This window comes from Eulemur rufifrons, chromosome 6 (assembly GCF_041146395.1).
Source record: "Eulemur rufifrons isolate Redbay chromosome 6, OSU_ERuf_1, whole genome shotgun sequence".
Taxonomy (NCBI): Eukaryota; Metazoa; Chordata; class Mammalia; order Primates; family Lemuridae; genus Eulemur; species Eulemur rufifrons.
Window position 1 is genome coordinate 44,565,972 of NC_090988.1, and position 24,662 is coordinate 44,590,633.

Below are 24,662 nucleotides of genomic sequence, written 5' to 3' on the forward strand. Positions count from 1 at the left end.
GAGAGGGAGAGAGAGAGGGAGACAGAGAGAGAGAGAGAGAGAGAGAGGAAGAAAGAAATAGGATTTTCTGCCTTTTCTCCCACGAAGTACAATATAGTGATCTATTTGCCTCAATATTACTGTCTTTAGGTATTGATCTTGACTCCTTGATTCTCTTTCAGGAATAAAGACCATTAAGTCTACTATTATTTCTGCCTGACAGTTCAAGTCTTAATATTTTTTTGACAAATTTCTTTAACAAGACCAACCCAAACGAGAACTGAAGTTAACCTTAAAAGAATAATTTGTTTCTGTAATATTGCTGTATTAAATATCATCAAAAAATTTTAATCATGTGTGAAGATAAATGTATATTCATTCTCTACTCTTTCCTTCCATTTATACATGTACCCAACAATCTATTCATCCATCTCCCTCTCACCAAATGTATGTATTTATTACTTGCTATGTGCTGTGTAGTATATTAGATACTTGGGGGAAAATGGTCAATAACATAGACCAGGGCCTACCCTTTAAACTTCTATACATGGGTCATTATTATTCAACAAAGGTGTTTGAATGCCTTTATGCCAGGGACAGCACTTATATCAGCCTCTTGTGTGGAATTTGGAAAAGGATCCTTTTGTGGAGAGTGGAAAAAGAAGATCCTGCTCCTTCCTTTCAGGATTCTTAAATCTAACAATGATTTATCCAGGGAGTCCTAGTGTTCAAATATATTACTTGTTATAATCTTGGCCCTTGCAATAAGCATCTTGGACACTCAGGCAAAAATGAGGTCTATACTGCCTCAGTACCTGGTCAATCCCCTGAGAAAGTGGATCTGATGGTATCTGATGGTCTATAGATAAAACAATTATATTGTGGCATTATATCATCTTTGTTTGGTCCCGCATAGATGGCAACTGGCTTCACAATCAAACCAAAATTAGTTCCTCAGGAATCTGTGATAAGGGTAGACATTTTAGCAATAAATATGGAAAGTTTCAAACAGAATAAAAATTCTAAGTGTTATGGTAATTAGCCTTTCTCTTTACTGAAAATACTACGTATGGATTCGGTATGCATGCTAAAATTTTAAAACAATCATCTTCTCTTTGGAAGGCAATTGCTTTAAATTGGATAGATTTTGTTCATTTTTCAGTGAAAGAATTTGTAAATTTTGTTTTTGGAAATCAAAATACTGTATGGCAGAATTGGATGCATCTTTCACTTTAAAACACAGATTCTCTCTGTGGTGAATGTATTTGTTGTGGTAAAGTATTTGAAAGGAAATCCTCAGAATAATTTGGGGTATGGAAAAATTCTGTTAAAAAATAAGCCAACCCACCACTTTTGAATGTTGAAAATTGCCTTATTTTGAATGAGAAAGAACTAATAATTATTCACAGCATAAAGGATATGTTGGGATCATAATGTAATACATAATCATGATTTAAAATAAACTTCCAAATTTTAAAGGATTCTAGTATAATGCAGTGACCTCGATGATTTTTCAAAATGAATTGATGTTCTTTAGAGTTAATATTGATGCTTTTATATAGTTACCTCATGATTTTCTCTGTGCCTTGGCAAATATCTCTGTAGACAAATGATTCCTGTAAATGTTGAAAATTCCTTTACAGGTTAACTTTCTCATCATTTTAAATTGCTTATGCTGTAGTGTTTCAGCCTACATGCGTCCTTTCTGGAAAGAAGTGTCCTGCTAGTCTGATAAGAAGTTCTCTTTCCTGAGGTTTGTATTTTGTGTGGGGATCAGCAAGGAAAGAGAAAAGTCAGAATGCCAAATTGCAAAGAGTATTCTTTGCTGTGGGGCTCTATCCAAAAAGGGTTTGTAACACAGTGTACAGTCTTGTAGCCCAGCTGTGTGGAGCATTGATTGCTTCTGCCTAGAGCAGGGATACTGTCAAGTTGCTCTGTGAGTTGAGTCATCTATTGACAAAGAGCTACCAGCCCGCAGATAATGCTGTGCGGAGCTGCTCTCGCTGCTCCCACTGCTCCCACGATGCACTGCTTATAGCAGCTGTCAAAGATACTGAGGGATCCACGGGGGAAAAAAGACTTTTACAACTGCCTGGAAGAAAGGGGTGTGAGGGAGGAGACATTTCTGTGCAGAGCTGACCACAGGCAAGAGTAGGCATCAGTGCAGTATGAATGCATACCTCACCAAGCAACACAGCTGCAGCCGGGGGTCTGATGGGATGGATGCCGGCAGGAGTGCGCCCACACTGAGCAGGGATGCCCACTGCGCTTGTGGCTGGCAGAGGAACTCTCAGGGGCTCGGGTACAGTTCTCAGACCATGCCCTCCTCAGGACCTGGGGGCCCAGCTTCAAACAGGACCAAGCTGGTCACCTTATGGGACAGTGTGCGGAAAAGCCCCCACAAGACGAGCACCAAGGGCAAAGGGACTTGTGGGGAGCATTGTGCCTGCCCACATGGGTGGTTCAGCCCAGCACAGGTGAGCCTTTTCCTTATGACTTTCCCTTGAATATCAGAAGAAAGTGACAGCAAGTTGTGTAAGAATAGAGCGGCTTGGAAACTTTACCGAGTCCTGCTTGCTGACTGGGTACCCTGTTTGGAAAATGTTAGGCCAGGCAAACCTGTCATTTTCACACATATTTGTGGGCTCACACCTCTGGGTGGCTTGTGAAAGTCTAGGGATCTTGCACTCAGTTTTTTCAGTGACTTTTCACCAAGTTTGACTTCTCTAGTCCTCAGATTTTACTATTCTGTATCATAGTCTTTTAGGAGCACTTTTACTTCACATCATTTTAACTTTTGTATTCTGTCTAGCCTATTTTTCATTATTATTATTATTATTATGTTAAGGAATAGGAATAAAAATGAATTTTAATTGATTTTTCCATCTCTTTGAAGTTAAAAGAACATTTATTTCTTCATCTATAGAAAATAGTGATTTGGAATATGCTATTCTAATTTTACTCTTATAATATTGTATACTTTTTCAGTAATGGAGAGGAAAATTTGTTTATATTAAATAATTAATTTGACAAACAAAAGGAATAATTGGAAGCAGGGTAGAGGGTTATTACATTTAGAATAAAAAAATGAAACATTTAATTTATTCATAGAGAAGCAATAAGATTATTTATTATTAAAAATTATAACTCTCATTTTACTATAATGCATTTCTAAAGTAGATGTGCAGATTCCTTTAAGTTGATTCCTCGCTTATTACAGTCCCCAAACTACTAGCATTGTATCAGAAATGAAATTGACTCATTTTTTCTGTCTCCATCAAAAGGAGAGAAAATGACTTCCTGCAAATGCTGTAAAATATAAATAAAATGCACCTGTGATCATTGTCATAAATATAAAACAATGACTATTCTTAAATATGCATTGAAAAGAAAAAAACTTGTGTCTGCAGAAAAATATTGTTTCTCAATTTTAGTATGATTTTGGCTTAATTGAGAAGTAATTATTGATCATAAATAAAATGTTATGAGAGGTGTAGAGAACATTTTAATTTTAATAGTTTTTAAAAAATACCTCCAAGAATGTCATATATCACTAGCTCTTAATAATATAGTTACATATATGTGAGCATATATATGGCTTTTAATGCATTGACATGAAATTATAAGCTTAGCTTAGAGTATCTCAGCATCTTGATTTAATTAAGGAATATATTATCATTTTAGTATTAAACTTATTCAGCCTAACGTTTAGAAATGCAGTTTTTTTTAAAGTTAACATGCATATCACCTGAATAAACAGTCTTGACAATTGTGAAAACTGTATATACTCTTTAACAAATAAATTTGCTTAAAATATCTTTAACCTATATCTATATATTGATTACATTTAATTCTTAAGGCTCTCATAGGGTAGGAAGACAAACTTACTTAATAGCATGTAGTTTATGAGTTATTGCCCAGAGTAGAGAAAGCAAACTTGCTTTATTGTTATAATTCTTTTTATCCAAGATGTCATATACTTTTCATAAATGATAATTTCTCAAACCAAAATCTTTAATGCTATGTTATAATAACTACACTCTAAAAATCTTTGTACACTTCTCATCAACTGAGGGAAACTTTTCATTTTTTTGGTTTTTAACAAAGTCAGCCTCCTACTTGCCTGAAATTTATAACCATTTCATGCTTTAAAGGATTGAAATAGACTCCATGTACTGATAATTAGAGGTCCAATGACATGAAAAGGCTATATGTCAAGGCAGCCACCATCTCTCCTTACTCTTTTGCATACACATTTCTATACGTTTTTTCTCTCATTCACTTGTGCTTTATTATTGGCTGGGAATAATAGTGATTGCTAAATACTGAAGCTATGATACCATATCTTTTAGAGTTTTCAGTGTTGTAACACTCCTCTTTTACTTGACCTTTCCACCTTTTGTCATCTCAGTCCTATAAACCTAATATGCTAGATCATTCAATCTCTCTCTTCACCCCCCGTGCTTGTACCCTTTCAAATATATTATTTTGAATAATTGTAATGTATCTATACATACATATATATTGATTTTAATTATGTATTCAAATATCTCTAGATTACCTATTTGCATATATTTCTATGTATATATACTTGCATATGTATACACACATACTAAAATTAAAATTCTATATCACTCCTAATTTCTCACCTGCAAAATATTCACTTGTTCTTCCAAAGAGTGCTTCATTCTCTTATGAAGTATTTTTCATATAAATTATATTTCCTTTACTTCTAGGTGCTCAAAAATACTGACATATGTGTATTTATAGATCTGTATTTATATATACATCTATAGCATATACATATTTAATTATACAAATATGTGTAAATACTATATGCCTATTCATATAATCACAAAAATAAGGGTATGTGTGTCTCTGTGTGTATGCACATGTCCTTTAAAACTAAGTCGGTCTTAAGAATTTTGTGATATATTGTTTAACCCTTAAATTAACTAGAGAGATCCTGTGAAATATTGTAAAACCAAGGTTGGAGGCTAATTATACTAAATATTAAAGTCCTTGAAATTAAAAAACCCTCCTTTTTATTGCTAAATAAATAAATAAATAAAATCCTTGATAAAGCAGAAAGAAGGATGGTGCATGTTTTAGAATAGCCCAGAGGCCCACATGTGGGTACAGAATGTGCCTGAGGGCTGTTTAGCTTCTGGGACCTGGGATCTTTCCCTCAGAGATATTTGCTGTATTACGTGTGATTTCCGGCTGCTATAATAGAGGACAAGCAATGGTCATGACTTGAGTTCTTCCCAAGGTTCTTTGGCAAACTCCTATTATTTGGGATACTGTGTACTAGCAGGACTCTTTCATTATGTTATTCCTTAGGAGATCTAAAACATAGCTTTTGTCCATTCTCAAATAAATTTTTACTCCATTTGGATCTGTAGAATTAATATAAACATAATTATAGGTAAGAAAATGGAGAGTTGTTGTGTCCAGAAGTGAGTTCTAGAATGCACATCTAGGATATTAGTGTCAGCCTTGGGATGAAACATGCCCATTGTTGCAGACTAATCTAGGGAGGCAACATGGAATATAGACTTGGAGACCATAGTTCTATACATTTGTTCTTCACTCATGGATTCTTCACTTGCTTATTCAAGTATCACATACTGAGTGCCTACTGTGTACTGCTCTGTCAGGCCCTGTGGATGTAATAGTAAACAAAATAGATATCACCCCTACCACTATGGAGCTTACAGCCTACAATGGCATATAACATTTAGCAAATATGTCATGATATACACAGAATTATATCATCATAAATTATAATTTGGATGTGAAAAAAATTGTATCTGTTTAAGTTTTTAAGATTTTTTGTTCTATAAAATGTGGATAAAAATAATACCTCATAGGGTTGTGGTGAGGAATGGTTAACATATTTAGCATAGTGCTTTCATGTAGTAGAGGCTCAATAAATATTTATGGAATAAATGAATGAATAAAAAGTCACAATAAATACTGGCTATTATTAACCTATTCCTTAATTTATTATTTTTGGTTGGCTGAGAAGAGAGGAGAGATGAATCAGTGAGGGCTTTCAGAGAGGTGGAGATTCTTGGACTGAAATTGGATTGGATCTTACAAAAACTTTGTATGTGTTTATCAAGTAGACAGATATTTTGTGCAGAAATAATAAATATGGAAAAACATGTAACACACTGGTACCTGTGTGGAACTAAACATAGTTCTGTCTGCCCAGAACATTGGGCCCTGGAGGGCAGGTTCATTAAGAGGAGTTTGGAGTGGTGGGTGGAGCTTGGCCACAAAAAGCCTGATGGGCATTGATGAGCACTCCATTGGGTTTGAGTGCCTACTCAGCCATTCTCTGTCCATTAGACTTCATGGTCAATGAAATCTTCTGGGCCTCACTTTCTCTGTTTATAAGATAACCCCAAGTCTCTTCCAGTGTTAATATTCTGTGACTCTGTCAACTGAAACCCATTAATTATTGGAAAGTACTTTTGAAAGGATTTATGCTTTAGAACCAGACAGTCCTAAATTTGAATTTACTAGCTCTTTGTGAGCTTATTTGCTTACCCTCTCTAAGCCTCATTTTTTCCCTCTGTAAAACTTGGGATAATAAAGTCATGTTGCAGGTAAATGAAATAAGAATTGAAAATATTCCATATAAATATCCCAGCATGGCCCTTGGAATACAATTATTCAGTAAACCGTATTTATTATTATTAATGGCATCCAAATATGTTTTTTAACCTGAATAACTTATTACAGAGCAAATTAGCTTTTAGTATTGTGTGCTCTTTCATAAGAATTTCCAGTTTGCTTACTGAATTTTTTGATGTATTCCTTATAATGATAAAGGCTAGGCTAGGCAACTGTCCAGAAACTTTTGGCATACAACCACATGATGCTGATGCTGAGGTGACATTATGTCCTTCAAAGTTCTCAGCAATTTACAATTGTGCACACTAAAAAAATCATGTAAAATAGAATTGTATTGATGACGTACCATTCCCATAAATTTGTATTCAGAGGTAAGGGGATGTCGAAAGATCTTCCCAGCAAAATCCTCAAGAACAACTGCATTTGAAATGTTTAGCCAAGCTCTGTAAATCTCCTCTAACAGTTTCTTTGCTGCAACTCCAGAAAGAGCAGTTTGCAGCAATTCGAGTGCAGAGGACTTTTTAGTCCAAGAAGTAGGGTTGCCCTAGGCTGAAACCTCAGGCTCAGCTTATGCCCAGCCAGAAACATCTGATAGCTTGTTTTAACTCTGTACCTGCTTTGACTGATTCCTTCCAGAAAGAGAGCTCCTTACCAAGGAAAAATGAGACATTTTAGACTCTGGAAAATACCAGCAGACCCCAGGCAAGGAAATCAGAAGAGAGCAAGCAATATCACGGAAGGAATTAAAGTTCTAAGCCTTCCTGTGGGGGACGTGATGCCACTTGGTCAACACTCCTGGCACCCATATTGCTCAATGCTGACATCAGCAGAGCATTCTCCCTAGGGCAATGCAAGGAGAAGCAAAGCACACAGGTGGGAAAGAAAAGAGCAAGGGTGACTAAATGTTTATTGAGTCCTCAGAGTGCTTACAAAGTGTGAGACACTGCTAGGGGCTTTACATTATTCATTTCTTTGAATTTTCTCAATAACACCAACAGAGTGATATCGTAATCCCCATTTTACAGACATGGAAATTGAGGCTAAGAGTAACTTGCTTATGTTCACACAACTGATAAGGGCAGAACTTGTTTCAAATGTAGTTGTACATGACTTCCTTATTCTTTCCACCACATCTTACAAAATGACCTGTTTGAGGTATGCTGGGAAGTAGAATACTTCCCCAGAGACCTCTATAATTCTCTAATTTAATAAGAATTTCCTTAAGGAATTGGAATTCCCCCTTGCAGAATTCTAGATTTACCCATTCTACTTCATTTTCTGGTCTCAGGAGCCCTGAGTGAGTTGAGCTTCTGAAGATCCCTTCCCTCTTTTATCATGGTTAAGAGCTGTGCTGATCTGAAGCAGTTGAAGTTGATTCCCCAGCATTTCCCAGCATTTAACACCAGAATAAGATGCTTGCTTTTAGAAAGACCTCATAATCTGTGTTACTTGCAAATTGGATTCACTTTTGCAACATTTTTGGTAAGGAATTGGGGACCATGTATTGTAAACTTAATAAAAATACAGCATGAAAGTACATGGAGGCATTATCTGTCTTTAGTCCAAGAGCATCATTTCACATTGCTGAGTGTTTGTGAATCTCATACAAATGTTCTTTCTACTTATGTATCTGTCATGCCAAGAATCAGATATCTTCCTTTGATACCACAATCTCCATTTTCTATCCTCTTCCCTTTTTCTGATATTATTTGATCTGTTACAAATGTAGCCTCAGCTGATTTTATTGTCCTGCATTCTGTACTGTATTTTGTTCCATTCTTTTAATTTACAAAAAGCATATATATGTTTTATTGATACAATTATTGCAGAACTGTATGGGAACTTAGTGGTCATTTAGTACATTTTCCAAAGGAAAAACTGCCTAGAAAAGTCAAGTGACTTGCTTAAGGTCATTCAACTTGTAGCAGAATTGGTCCATGTCTTTGAATTCAGAATTGAGTTTTCTTTTTACTGTTCAAAGTTGCCCTTTCTCTCTTAGTCGTTATGTGCTCATCTTCATGAAAAGTGATTATTGACAGAAAATTATTCAGCATACAATTCAGACCAGTGGGGACAGAAGAGAGGAGAGCCACTAGAAAGTATTTTAGAAAAGCAGGGAGGAACTTATGTGTTGTTAATGATTGGAAAGTGACACTGGGATTTAGGGGAAGAGGGCCAGGGATGCTAGATGCCCTGTGATGTGCAGAGCAATCCTTCACAACAAAGAATTGCCCATGTACTGCACATTTTTTAATATTCCACTGGACATTCATGAAGATTAACAAAAAAAGTTTATGATTTCTAAGCCTAAAATCAAACTCAGTTTTACAAACAAATACAAAGTACTTTTTTGCAAGGATTTATGATGATTTACAACCCATTGGATAAAATGAGAATCTATGAGACCTTAAAGATATAAATAAATAAATAGGTGAGGAAAAAAATAGTCATTAAACTTTCTAGGACTATAACTCCTGTGTAAATCAAGGGACCACTGTACTTTGTTCTGTTAGTAATTTTATCAGTTGTTCTGCATTTCTGAAGATCACCTCCTTACTGTCATGCTGCTCCTCATACTTGTCACCAATACATCTCTCCTGTATCAATTTATATTTGTTGATTTCATCTGTAAATATGTGTTGGTGAAAGGATCTAGAACCAAATATTTTAAACTGGTAGAAACATGAAATACAGGAATCACACCAAATTTCATTAATAAAGATTTTTATGCCATACCATATATTAATTTTTAAAGCACAATAAGAAGTCTATTTTTTTGAAAATTAGCTGACCTTATTTATTTTGTAATTTTTTGTTGTTTTCAGTATTACTCTGATATTGTTCCAGAGATATCAGCACTCAACTTCCTTATAAGTCCTTAGGTTGATGGGTTTATTTTATGTTTAACTGTTATTCCCCACTTTCTATCAAAAGGTAGAACTTTGAAGTACTAGAAATCAAATATATACCTTTACATGAGAGGGAATTCCAAACAGGGACAGATAGATGACAGATAGATAAATAGATGATAGATCGATAGACAGATGACTCTCTCACTGGTGTGTCCAGTATAAAACAGGGCATTACTGTGACACTAAACTTATAAAGCCCAGTTAATTTGCAAGTATATGACACTTACACTTTCTCTATTTCAACTATCATCAATTTTCCTTGTTTCAACTAACATTGCTACTTTGATCTCTTATCATATACAAATGGTCTGTTACTACTTGTTCTAGCACAAATTTGTAACCTAGTATTTATCATGTGTCTGCTCTTTTATTTTCTGTGCTTCTTGTAAGGAATGGTATCTGGTCTCTTTATTCCATTTAAATCCACATTTATTCATTATAAGTATATGCAAGCATTTGACTGCATCAGTACATTGTCTAGTATACTTGGGCTCATAGATTGCTATATTGAAAACACATTATTTTAATATAAAGTACTTTCCTTTTAGTTCTCCTTTTGCTTCAGTTAGGGCATTATATAAAAAAATATGTATAGACAGTTTTATTATCTATGAATTTCATTTCAGAAAGCAGGGTATTACAAAACATTTATTATTAAATGGAAAGGTTGAGACTGATAGAATTGAACAACTGGCTTAGATATTCTATTAAATATATTGTTTTGTATACTGTTATGTGAGTTGTTTAGCTTGCTTTCCAACTAGACTAAGAGTTAGCAACCTCAGCCTACAGGGCAAAATCCAATCTGCCACCTGTTTTTGTATAGCCCATGAGCTAAGAATGGTTGTTATATTTTTCAATATTGAAAAAAATAAAAGTAATAGTGTTTCATATGTGAAAATTATATGAAATTTCAATGATACTACCCATAAATAAATGTTATTGGATAGAACACAGCTCATTTGTTTAGATATCATCTATATCTATTTTTGTGTTATGGCCAACTTGAGTAGTTTTGATGGAGACTGTAAAGCCAGAAAGTCCTAAAATATTTATTATCTAGGCTTTTACAGAAAAAGTCTGCCAACTTCTGCTCTAGACTATCAGCTTTCTGTTCCTTGCTGATAGAAATGTCCCTTTCTGCCTAACAAATCCTATCCATTAAGACCTAGTTCAAGCAAATCTTCCTCTTCTTCCCAGTCCATTTTAGCTCTCAAAACCTCTACTTAGCATGGCATCCTGCACAATTAGAGTATTGCCTTGCATTGTGGCTAGTTGTTTCCTTTTCAGTCTCCCTGATTAGAGAGAGTGAGCTTCCTCACCCCCTGGCATAGAGCCTAACTTATACCAGCCTAGCTGTCCAATCACACCCAATCACGTCTTTGTCACAATTCTTCTTTTTCTTTCTTTATTTCTTTTTTATTTTTTTAGAGATAGGGTCTTACTTTGTTTCCTGGGCATGAAGGCAGTGGCATGATCATAACGCACTGCAACCTCAAACTACTGTGCTCAAGCGATCCTCCTGTCTCAGCCTCCTGAGTAGCTGGGACTACCTGTGTGTACCACCACAGCTGGCTAATTTTTCTACTTTTTGTAGAGGTGGAGTCTTGCTATGTTGCCCAGGCTGGTCTTGAACTCCCGACCTCAAGCAGTCCTCCCACATTTGCCTCCCAAAGTGCTAGGATTACAGGCGTGAGCCCAGCCAATTCTTCAGTATCTTATTACATTATGATTTTGGACACAGACTACTCAGCTGCATTCGTGGCTGGTAAGAGGAGGGGCTATATTTTCAATGCCTTTATGTGTAGCAGGATAATCTGCACAATTATCCATCACTTTGTATCATAGTTATGGATAAGTATCCTTACTTATCCATATGTGTCTGCTCCCCTAAGCTGAATTCCATTAGTGCACAATCTGTTTTTATTTATGCTAGTTTCCCCAGGGCCCAGCACATAACAGTAGGTCAATAAAATGTTCTTGATTTCTCAATGAATATTAACACAGGGCCTTGTATATAATGGTACTTAATCAGTTTTTAATTTATTATTACTAACTATGCAAATCACTTAAGATCAAGAATGACACCTTCTATCCCCATAGTTATATTTATTAACAAGCATATTCTAAAAACAATTGCTTAGGCAAATTCATTGTTTTATTTCTTTTGTGCATTTGTTTTGTTTTTAGTTTAGCAGATTCAGATTCTTATTGTATTTCACGGCTCTGTTAAAATATTGGAATCATTGTACAGAAATTAAGTTCCATATTCAAGTGGGTCACACTGCTTCAAAGATGAAAGGTACAATACTATACTTTGAAAAGACAATCAGAAAGAAATGATCTTACATAGTTTTATTGTCTAATTTAGGAGTGACTTGTTCTCTGGAAGGTTAAAATAATATCATGAAATATTATTTAATAATTAGTTTTTGTACACACTATCATAGACTCCAAGACCTTTTTTCTCTATCTTTTTGATAAAAGTGCTTAGAATATTGTAGTTGGTACCACTGCATTAAAAATCCATGATTAAACACATTTGCACTTTATTCTGACAGGCTGTTCTATTTAGTTAATGGTCAGCATTGATTGTCACAGTTGTGATTATTATAGTTAGTTATCCATGACATTCATTCTTCAAAGCCCTGTTTATGTATCAGTTCTAAAAGTTGTTTCTGTTTGCACACTGATTTTTCATTTCTCTATAGTGTTCATTACCTAGGGCACAAATTAATGCACTTAATGGTAATTTTTTTTTTAATTCTCTGTTTCCAACTTCAAGTTTTATTTTTTTAATAGAAAACAAAGTAGATAATACATCATCTTAGTTTAAAAATGAGCATTTTTACTATTTTTAAAAAATAATTTTGTTATTTAGTTTTGTATGAAGAAATAATACAGGTTTATGATAAAACATTATAAACTAAAGATACATTTGAAAACGTTAAAACACCTGTAATTCTACCTAGGTTTAACCACAGTTGACGTTTTGATAATTTTTAGTCCTTTTACTTGTCTCTGAATATATATCTTCAGAAAAAGATATATAATATTTTATTGACACATGCTCACAAATGTAGCTAACTATATTCTCATTTACACGTGTCTGTTAAGTGAGAAGTTATTGTAAAAATATAAAACTGTATTGATTTTTAAAATTAACATCAAATTGTGAACATTTTCCTAAGTTAGTAAAATATTTTTCTTGCTGCCATAATTTTTGATGACTGCCAAATTATTTTTTATCAAAACCCATAATGTTGGACATTTGGGTAATCTTGTATTTTAATTAGTATGAGCAAAACTGAAGTAAACATTGGTGTATGTGAACCTTTGACCACATTTCTCATGAAAATATATATTTTCAGAAAAGGAATTACCGAGTCAAAGGGTGTGAATTTTTAAGTCTCATAATATTTACCTAGTAATTCATTCACTATTCATTCAATTCATTATTGAACAGTTCACACATGCCAAAATACTGTGTTAATCAATGGGAATGTAATGGAAAACAAGAGAGACTGATTCTTTCCCCACAGAGCTTAGAATTAGTAGCCAATTGCTTCTAAAGGGGCTTCACAAATTTATGATCCCCCCCAATCTAGAAGTGTATGAACATGTCTTTTTTCACTCTTTGATTGTTTTACCTTTGTAAAATCTTTTATGAATTAGGTAAGTTAAAAATTGCATGTGATTGTTATTTTAATTTGCTCTTCTTTTTGAAGGAAGTTGAGTACTTTTCATATGATCATAGCCAATTATGATACTCTAATAATGTATTCTATAATACCTACCTCAATAGTAATACCTAGTTGGCAATTTAATATGTGCTTAATTTGTTGACTGGAAGTGTGGAAGGAAGGAAGGATGGATGGATGGATAGTTAAACAAACAGGAGAGTAGTTCCTGTTTAAAAGTCCTGGTAAGAGAAATTTCCACCTATCCTAAATATAGCATCTTCATGAGTGATCTATGCCCCTGTCTCATCTCTGCTGTCATCATAACCCCTTTCCTTGTGTCTTTCTCTGGAAGGAAAGGAACTGAATGCTCTTCTTTTCACCCTTACGTAGGTGAGCAAGTTTGATGTGAGTGACAGATGAAAAGGTAATTAGTACACTAGACAGAAGTAGACAGGCTATCTGCTTCTGTTGATAGAAAGTTTGCTGAGGAGTGCAATATGGGCACTAAACTGACAGTAAGAGAGCTTGAAGAGGAAAGTGATATAACTGATTAGATGCAAAAGAGAAATGTCATAGAAATTTCCTGACTATTTTAGTATGTTTACATATGGATAAGAATGTTATGAAATTTGTATATAGACATATTCAAGGATGAGTTTATGTCTATTTGTCTTAAAATATAGGCAGTCTGTCCCTAAAAGTCAAAAACATAATATCTTGGAATGACTGTATGAAATTTTATTCCTTAAAAACACACTAATCTTATACTCCTATTGCCAATATTTAAAATAAATCTTACAGATGCAACAACTCTCAGGACTCCTGTTATCGAAGCTGAGTTACCCTCTGGGTGTTCTAAAGAAAAGAGAAAACAACTCATCTGCAATTTGAGGATAGTCTGGTTTCTAGTACAGGAGAGAACACAATTTTCAAAGGACTAAATGGAAAGATAACAATTAAATAGCTTGAGGACTGTTCGTAGGTTGAAGACAGATTCTTTTGCATTTATGAAAGAGCCCACCATAATTGGGAATTCCTTGCAGGCTTATAATTATTACTTTTACTTTTCTATTCCAATAATTATGTCAAAAACATGTATAACAATTAACACTATGATTTCTACCACTCTTTGTACAATTCATTGAGAGTCTTCAGCCTATTTTCATCGCTCTTCATCTTTCCTAATCTGCACTGCTCTCAAACCTGTTTTACAATTCACTGCTAAGCCAGAAATCAGGAAATCATCATCACCTCCATCACCTTTCTACTCCCAGGACCCTCATGAATTAACCTATCACAAATTGATACAGAATTATATCTGAGTGTTGCAAATATTTTCCTTTTTAAGTTTCTACTTCTAGTGCTTGAATGTAGATGTGAGTGATCATTCCCATAAACTATTTGCAGTAACCAGTAGCCTCGAGATTCCTTTGATCCATTATGACTATGGTTGCCAAATTTATCTTAACACTCGGTTCTATTTGGATCACTCACTGATTTAACAACTTCAAATCATTTAAAGTAGGGATTCACTTTAAGTGTAATCTGACTTCTGGAGAAGACAAGTCGGTCTAGAGATGTTTATGGTTGATCTGTTTTGGATTAAACATGTTTTAAACAGTTGTTCACCTTTTACTATAGAATTTTTCAAAGTGCTTGGGGGTTTACATCTCCTAGACCTGCGATCCCCAACCCCGGGGCCATAGAGCAGTACCCGTCTGTGGACCGCTAGGGACCAGGCCACAGAGCTCACCACTGCCCCACCTCCCACCCTGGTCCATGGAAAAATTGTCTTCCATGAAAATGGTCTCTGATGCCAGAAAGGTTGGGACCACCATCCTAGAGGCAGGTAGGGCATGTGGAACATTTCTTAAATGTGTATGATGATGAAATCATTTTTTTTCACTAATACTTATTTATGAGCATCTCATGAAAAACGGATTGCCACTAGTTTACAAAGTAAAACTGGATTCTCTAGCAGAGCATTCAAAGTTGTTTTCAATTTTGCCCCAACCTATATTTCCAGCCCCATTGCCAGCCACTCCTATTGTGTTCTGGTCATACCCAGCCACTCACTGTTCCCTGATTCCCTGAAGCCACCATACAGTCTCCTGCCAAATCTTTGCTCATGCTTTTCTCTCTCTCTAAAGACTTTCCTTATTCTTAAGTTTGATAAAATTGTATTAATTTTTCAGGATATCTCTAATGTTATTTTTTGAGACCTTCCTTTCTCTGTGCTCTCTCTCACAGAATGTTGTACGTATAACCTGCTTTTCAATTATATTGTCTGCTTTAACTATCAAATCAGAAGCTTTGTGAGAAGACAAACTATACCTTATTTATTTCGGTATCTTTAGTGCCAGAATCAGGCCTAATACATTTAATGAATGATTGAAAGAATGATACCTTGAAAAATCATTAAAGAGGGAATAGTGTTTTACTATGTAAGGCAGGCTGGAAAGGGACTTCTTTAGGTAATGCTGTGATTAGGTCCCTGAACTTGACATTTTATCCCTTTGAAAGCCCGGACAATTACTCTGCTCAGTGTCTAGAGGGATTAGGGAAACTGACTCAGGGATTAGGGAAACTGACTCAGACAAGCTAAAATATACATTATATCGAGGTATGTAAAAATCATTTATTTCAGTGAAAAATATAATTGTCACATGAATGGAAATACCCATGTGCATAAAATTCATTTGTTTATTCATTCACAAATATTTATTGATTATAGATTGTATACCAAGCCTTAATACATTAATATATACTTAAAAATATACAAATAAAACAATAACCATTCTAGTAGTGAAATATATAAAGTTAGTAAGTAAATGAGATTGCTTCAGATAGTGAGGTGCTATTAAAAAATAAACCAGGGCAATGTGATATGGAGGATAGGTTGGGGGGTGCTTCTTTGGGTAGACATTAAAGTAAATAAGGTATTAATAAGGAGAAGACAATTGAGTTGATACATCAAAGATGAAAGGTAAAAAGAGGGCAACCTTATGACAATTCTTGGATAATGCCACAGATAGAAGAACAGCGTATTCAAAGACCTCAGGGTTGGAAAAAGTTTGATATGTTCTTGCCATAGAAGAAAGCTAGTGTGGAGAAGAGAAAGTGTGAAGAAGAAGGGGAGGAACAGAAGTTGGAGAGTTACGTAAGGCTAGCTAATGTAGACTTTGGAGGTCATGTGAAGAAGTCTAGATTTTATTCAAAGTGCAATAAAAATCATTGGAGTTTTTAAAATAAGGACATGATATGATCTAATGTACATAATTGAAATGAATTTGGGGGTGGCTAGTTACAGTGATATTTTGCGGTACTTCTAAGAGAGAAATAATGATGACTGGACTCGGGGGGCAGCAATGGTGGTGAAGGATGTATGAATGGAGGATATGTTTTGAATGTAGAGCAAAAAGGATGGATTAAGTAGTGTGGATTTCTGAGGCAGAATATGACACTAGGAAGATATGAAAAATAAAGTAATAGAAGAATAACTTGAAGGTGTTAGACTCTCTTCTTAGAGTCAAAATATCTTAGGAATTTGTTAATTGAACAGCCATGTTTGAATTCCAAAGTTCATACTCCTCACTTAGTAAGTTGCTAGATTAGTAGAAAATACTTGCTTCTCTGAATGCCTTCTTTCTTTGCTTTTATTCTTAACCTTTAACATCCTTGCAAACTTCTAATTTATACAGTTTTTCTTTAAATAGGGTAATATATTCATCTGTTGTGCTGGCCTGTGTGGTTTTTTATTCCTTAAAGGTTACCTTGCATGGCTGAGTTTTGATCTTATGGGGGTGATCATAATTTGCCTCATTTTTAAGTTGTAAATTGGGAGAGTAACTTCATAGAGCCTCCAGATACTAACCACAGGTGGTAGATCATGACCCACCAGATACCTGATACTGACACTTTGCTCCCTCTTCTGCTCTGGGCTTGACCCTTTCCTTTAATACTTTCATGAGAAAGATCTTTGGAATATCTCGTTTAAATGCCTTGGATGATGAACATCCCAAATTTCCTAGGCAAGTTGCTAGAGAAAGAGAGTTAGGGTGGATATTGAGAATTAAATAATCAGTTGACCCTACTGAAAAGTATTCTCATTTTTTGAGCATATGGTATAAGCATATGATTTCTATTCTCTTCCTTCCTTTCTTATTTTTAAGTTGAAAGATGAAATCATAAGTACATTCCTGGAACACATATATTGGATTCATTAGATATTGGCCCAAATATGAACAAAATACAGGGTAAGAGATTGAGACCATTTAAAATGGAATCCTGTCACAGTTTTTTGATTCTATATATTTTATTGATTAAATTCCAACAGGAATTTAGAGGAAAGAAAAGCCAAACAAACATTTTTCTAAGGGTTATCCTTCCTTTAAATGCCAGCTTGATTTTAAGACAGTAATAAGTAAGTTGTAGACCAGGTGCGGTGGCTCACACCTGTAATCCTAGCACGCTGGGAGGCCGAGGCAGGTGGATCGCTTGAGGTCAGGAGCTCCAGACCAGCCTGAGCAAGAGTGAGACCCCCGTCTCTACTAAAAATAGAAAGAAATTATCTGGCCAACTAAAATATATATATACAAAAAATTAGCCGGGCATGGTGGCGCATGCCTGTAGTCCCAGCTACTCGGGAGGCTGAGGCAGTAGGATCGCTTAAGTCCAGAAGTTTGAGGTTGCTATGAGCTAGGCTGACGCCACGGCACTCACTCTAGCCCGGGCAACAAAGTGAGACTTTGTCTTAAAAAAAAAAAAAAAAAAGAAAAGAAAAGTAAGTTGTGTTTTCAGAAATAATTTTCAGCCACTGGGAACAGACATTTTGTTTGTACATTGCAGACCAGTTGACTAAATTGATTTAGAAATTGATAAATCATATTTTGTGGTAATCTGAAAATGTCCTCTCCTCGTTGAGATGCTGGTATCTACAGTGGCAGTAGTTTGGCATAATGTCCATTATCCCATCACTAAAATTACTGTACCATAGAACCCTATTATATCAGTGGCCTTGACAGAGTACATGAATAGCCTTCTGAACAGTTCCTTGTCTTAGGTCAGTCTATAAGCTGTATATTGCAAGGGCCATGGTTTAATTCACAGATCAGCAGAAATCACATAGTGGCAGGCTATATTAAGTGATCTGACTCTTGCAATTTTGACTCATGCTTGAATTTCACAACTCAGAAGAGAATGGGTGAGTGTGCTGCAGTGGAAAGATACATAACTGGAAATTAGAAAACCTGGGTTCTAGTAGCTGGACTATTCTGGACTCTTAAAAATCACCCTAGCCAAGTCTCAGAATCTTAGTATCTACATCTCAGCTAAAATATGAGGAAGTTAGATTAGATAAAAAACATAATTGATGTTTCACTGTGTCAACTATAATTGATTTGTGGTGACTGAATCATAGCGAGGCTCCATTAAGGCTCCTCTGAAAAGAATACAGTGGAAACTATCAGTCGGCCATGAATAAGGAAGAAAATAGTGGCAGCCTAGCTCTCTAATTTCCTTTATATCCCTGGCATATGATGATGCCATGTACTTAATGTGACTGCTTTATGTGACTATTATAATTGTATTAACAACTACCACTTATTAAGCATTTTTCATATATCATTATTTTAATTTAACTTAACCTTCAAAATAGTCTAGAGAGGTAGATTATCTTACCCCATTTTACAGATGAGCAAATAGACTTTTTTTGCTCCCCCTCCCTGCTCTTCCAAATAGACTTTTAGAAGCAAAGGAACTTGCCCTGTGAGGAACAAGGACCAGATTTGTAGTTGGGGCTCAGGTTCTGAACCAAGAACCTGAAAGTCACCCCTTTCATTGTGCCACACTAATTCTATGTAAGCCTGTATTTGTTGACATTGACTTTATTTATGAGAAGCTGACAAGCATAAAGTGTTCAGAAAACTACACTTATTTAGATCACTACACAGCTCAGAAATTCATGATTATTGATGGAGTTCCTGCAAATTTAATAGGTTTAGGGATGGATAAAAACTATAGTTTTCAAAATTATTTATTTACAGCTTCTCTGTAAGTTCTGTTTAAAATTGCCTTTCACTTTTTGAGAATTCATCATCTTGTGATGGGGATAAATGTTTCAAATTCTGAAATGTAAAAGTCTTTTGACTTCCTCTGAAATCTGGAAGACAATTGAAGATGATTTAAGCATAGCCTCCCTCCTCCCTCAAGCTCAGGGCCCAGTGTGGCTGCTGTAGTTGTTCTATCCAAAGGACAGGCCCATCACCTACCTAACACAGTAGAAACATCCAATAAGATCTTAATAAATGATTGCTCAATAAAGAAATATGGTGTGTTGCATCCCTAAGTTTTATCTCTTATTTCTATAATAGAAAGCAAAACACTTGATGGTGCTGACTCGGGAAAGGGGGGGTGGGGAAAAAAATATGAAACTATTGTTTTTAAAAAAAAAAAAAATAAATAAATGTATTTAGGGTGTACTGGGCCCTAAAAAAAAAAAAAAAAAAATAGAAAGCAAGAGATGTTCTTTAAATAGCTAGCTCAATTTCCCCATTCTTACCTGTGCATAACAATTTTAAGGTATAAACCCATAGTACTTAATGAATTAAAAACAGAGTGCTTATTTATCAAGATGAACCTGGGTCAGAGTGTGAAGAGTTAAGTCAGCATCTGTAATTTCCAGTCCTGCTCTATATCCTCTAGAACTTGCCTCCGGTCAGATTACAGGGTGACATCAAGAGATGAATCAGGTATTATATTACCTTTCCTGAAACTTTATGCCCATGTCTGTTATATAGGGGCTATTACACGCAGATCATTTTTCTGGTGGTGGTGGTGATGGCGGTCCAAGGAGGGAAGGAAAAGGTGGCATTAGACAGACAGGAGGTTTGTGTCCTCATTTTATTTCTACAGAACATCTAGCTATTGCATGATGGGGGAAATTTAGCTTGTCTTTTAGACAATGTTTTTTAAATTAGGTGTGATTGTTTCTGATGAATTCTAGATTGTCCACATAATTATCTCTTCATTTCAGCAACCGCTAAGTAAGCATAAGTACATAACTCTTGTTGGAATTCTCATTATATGCAGCTTTTTCCCCCGGCCTGTATGATATTTTTGAATTGTGATTTCAAAGTAAGGTATGATGGTCTTCTGTCTTATATTAATGAAATCTAAGGAAATTTGAAGATCAATAGTGAGACAATGACTAAATCTACTTGCAAAGATCTTGCCTGGACCATTGGAACAGCCTTTGAACTGGCCTATTGCCTCCAATTCACCGCAAAATCCACCCACCTAAAGATGCCAGAATACCTCCACACTCCTCCCCAGCACATACAAAATGCCTTGTCATTCTCTGCTTAAAATCCTTCAGTGGCTGCACACTCCTATGGATACAGTCCAAATTCCTTGGCGTGGCAAAGAAGCCCCCATAACCCACTCACTGACAAACTTTAAATCTTAAAACTGGTTTTCCTCCCCTGCTTCCCAAGTACTTTACTATCCTGAAAAAAAAAAAATTGTTACATTTTGAATACATTATACATTCTCTTGTTTCTAAACTTTCATTCTCTATCAAGTTTAATGAGGATCATAAATAGAACCTTATTTCATCTTAAGATCAAAACAAGATAAGATATAGGTGCCAGATTCTCATATAGATTTTGAAAATCAGAATTATCACTGATAAAAAGCTACCTTGAATAACTGGCCATGGTAGGTAGCCAAATGGGCTTGCTAAGGTCCCCATGAACTCGATTTACCCCTCCAGTTATCACCTTCTCTTGCAGAGGCATAACTTTCCTTGCTAAACTTATAGTGGAAAGAAAATGCTAGGCTCTGGCAGGCAGGTCAACTCTCAAGAGAAAGGGGTGAGCTGAGCATCCCAGTTCCATATTTCAAACTTACCTATCTTAAAACTCCCTTCTTTTGGGGATGAAGAAAGAGGCCCAGAGCATTACACTGGAGACGTGCTTCCACTTGTAACTATAGGCGTGAGGAATAACCTACCCCACATGTTGTTACTGAGTCTGGAAAATCCTTTCCTCCCTTGTCTTTCTGCCAATTCCTGCCACTCCTGCATATCTGGCCTCAGTGGCATTTCTTTTGTCTGGTCCTTCCCTTGGTCTACTTATTCCCCATCTCCCCTAGACTTCCTACCAATTTAGCCATATTGTTTTTCATCATACTCTATAGTCATTCCATCATGGTATATGTCAGTTTAGTGAAATGATTAGCCAGCCTGTGAAATCCTCAAAGGTAGGGCAGTTTTATGCTTCAACAATACTTATGACAAAGTTTAGAACCTGTGAGCATTTGATAAATAGAGGGGAAATATTCCAAAATACATAAGCAAAGAAAAACTAATGGAGATAACTTACTTGATAACTGCTACTCGATGCAGGAACTGGGTTGAGGATTTATCCATATTAATTCATCTAACCTACAAAACAACCCTGTGAAATTGAAAATATTAGTTCTACTTTACAGATGAAAAAATAGGTTTATAGAAAAACTTTGACTAATTAGCTAATTATTTGTACAGCAAATATTCAGTAACATATTAACCTGTTGTTTTTACATAAATCCTTATTCCTCCCTGATCTTTGAGTTATCCGTTAGCTGTAATTACATTTGTTTTTCTGAATATAAATCTAATAGAGATAAATGTCATTACATGAGGAGAAAAACTCACGCTCAAGTGTTTTTAGCTTTATTGAATAAGTTGCAAATAGATAAGGGAAAGTATAAATTTAGATTAGAATTTTAATGCTGACTTTTTAATGTTTTCAATGAGGGGATATATGTCCCATGTTGTTTATAATGTATACTGTAAATTGTACCACACATTAATGGTAGCCCAGAAGTTAGAGTGCAGGTTAGCTGTCAGTCAAGATATATAAGATTTGTATTGCATTTCCCATTTAGTCTAACTAGACACTATTCCTTCTTGTTTCCTTGACCTTACTCATTCTGTGTTATCTTAACCATAACTTTTCACCTTGTGCCTGATTGAATTTATTTCTTTAATCCATTTTATCTGAGCTCACCCAGCTATCCTTCAATTGTTTTACTCAATGTTGAGTTATATGTCGTAAAATCTGCCTCATCTCCAAAATACTCAGAGAAAATTATAAGAAATTATGAGATCCCTGGATAATTTAGTGAGCTGATTGCTAAAAAAACTATTAATCATGAAACAATAATACCTAATGTGTATTGAAAGCTAACTCTATGCCAAGTACTCTGCTAAGTGCTATGTGTGCATTTTTTTCTAGAAATCTTCACAAAAATGTGTTAGTCACTATTCTTCCCCATTTTTAGATGAGACAACAAAACTTCTGAGAGAATTTAAGCCACTTATTCATGGCAACACGGAGTGAGTGGCAGCCTTAGAATTCAAACCTTGGGTGACTCACTTTGAAACCTTGCTTTTTTAAACACTGTGCTACAAAAAAAACCAATTTCTACTTTCTAGAAGCTGAGCACTGTCTTTGGAAACAGACAAAACTGAATATAATTCTTTATCTACAAATAACAAACTTTAAGACCCTAATTACCTTATCTCAGTATCTCTGCCACTTCCTTTTCTTGCCTGTTAAATGGGCACAATGCCTATATCGTGGAGTTACTTTATGAAGAGATCCAGTACATAAAGAGCTCAGTGCTGTACCTGGTACCTGGGATGATCAATAAATGTTAAACCCCTTTTTCCCTCATGCAGAAAAATAATGACCTCTTAACGTTTCTAAAGCTTTTATCACATTTTTTACTTGAGCCTCAGAAGATCCCTATAATAACAGGATTATCCTTGTTTTACAGTAGAGAAAATAAAGGCTCAGAAAAAACAAGAGACTTACTTTTGGTCATACACACTACATAAGCAGCAGAGTAAGGGCCTCACATTTCTTTCCATTATATGATGTGTGCCTCTTGGAAAAACATAAAGTGAACACAGAAAGATGAGGATGTCAATGAAATCTAAAAGGTCCGTATATGAAAAAACACCTTGCAAAAAGCATTTGCTCAATTTTCTATCCCTTCTTTCTCTGAGAGACAAAAATGTACAAGGAACTTTGTCTAGAAGTAAGGTTATACTCCATTAGGAATATTATTCTCTTTGCACAATGAAGGCCATGATCAAAGTTGACATCTTACTGCATTTGCTTATTTCAGAGCTGTAAATACTCAGACTTTACTGAAGACTGTTTTGTAATAGGTTCGAGGCCACACTATGTAATATGAGTAGACAGCTGTGAGGAGTGATCTTGCTGGTCCTTCTTAATGAGAAACAGGAAGCCCCCTTATAAAATGCATTGCTATATTATAGATCTGGTTACCACTTTCTGGGACCTGGCCCTCCAGCAAATGACACTTTTAACAGCCTTTCTTTCTTTGTCATCACGCAGTCCCCTAAAAAACTTAACACACATAGAAGTAGAGATAGTCAATGCAAACTGCTCATAATCCTGCAGTTTGCATGTATAATGGTCTCTCAGGATTATTTCTTGTTCACCATCACAGCGAGATAATCGTGCCTGGAGTGGATCATCTCCCATATTTGTCTAGGGATTCTCTCTTCCCTTCTCGACTGGGCTTCAGGGGGTTGGAAGTTGCCTTTAAAATGTTGCTTTTGAGTCTGGATCTTAGAGTAAAGGCTCACATGTTTAGAAGAACGCCCCTCTAGTTCTATCTCTAACTCTAGAAAGATTACCCTTACTCACATAAGGTAGTGAGTCACAGCCCATTCCCCCATGATCTGGGATGCAGAGGCCATTTTTCTCTCTCTGTGGTGCAGAAGCCTTAGATTTCAATTACTTCTTCTATCCCCGACTGTCAGTGCTATAATGGAGTTTTTCTGTATTAAAAATCATAGGTCAATGAAGGCCAAAGGTTTGGTTGATTCTTGTAATTTTCCTAATTCCCTCACAATAATTTGGGCCAATATTTTTAGATTCCAAACTTATTTCTTTACTACAGAAGTAATGTTAGCTCATGACTGTTCTTTTGTCTCCCATTTTTAAAAGGGAAACTCTTTTGTTACATTTGAAAGAACTTAAAAATGAGAAACCTAAGGATTAACTTTTTAATTAGACATATGATTAGAAGAAATTCTTTATCACAGCAGTTTTCCTTTTATTATAAAAAGAAAGTTAATAGTTACTGTTCAATTAGTATTCATTAAAATGTTTTGTAAATGAAATTCATTTTGTAAATGAAATTGTGGAACAAAAGGACTCAAAAGCATATGGCATGATTAAGGGCCTTTCTTTTATTTTCTTATGGAGAAATTACTGATTAAAAATTGTTGTAAAGTCCACAAAACATTATATTGCTATATGTGAGCAATATTTAAGTCTCAGTGCATTATAAAACTAAGTATCCGCAAAACTTCACTCCACTGTGAATGTTTGTAATGCCTATGTGAAATGACTTTTAATAA

General features: G+C 35.3%; 1 protein-coding gene across 8 annotated transcripts in view; it reads left to right on the forward strand.

Moving 5' to 3' along the window:
- The window catches only part of DLG2 (discs large MAGUK scaffold protein 2), a 1,100,864-nt gene that overhangs the window by 380,443 nt on the left and 695,759 nt on the right, over positions 1 to 24,662 (forward strand). For 6 of the 8 annotated variants that reach the window (XM_069469135.1, XM_069469136.1, XM_069469137.1 and 3 more), the window contains exon 1: positions 2,148 to 2,456. The exons of the other annotated variants lie outside the window; for them this stretch is intronic. In XM_069469135.1, coding sequence (XP_069325236.1) covers positions 2,148 to 2,456 — 309 coding nt within the window. Of the gene's footprint in view, positions 1 to 2,147; positions 2,457 to 24,662 lie in introns of those variants that run through there. 8 annotated transcript variants of the gene reach the window in all.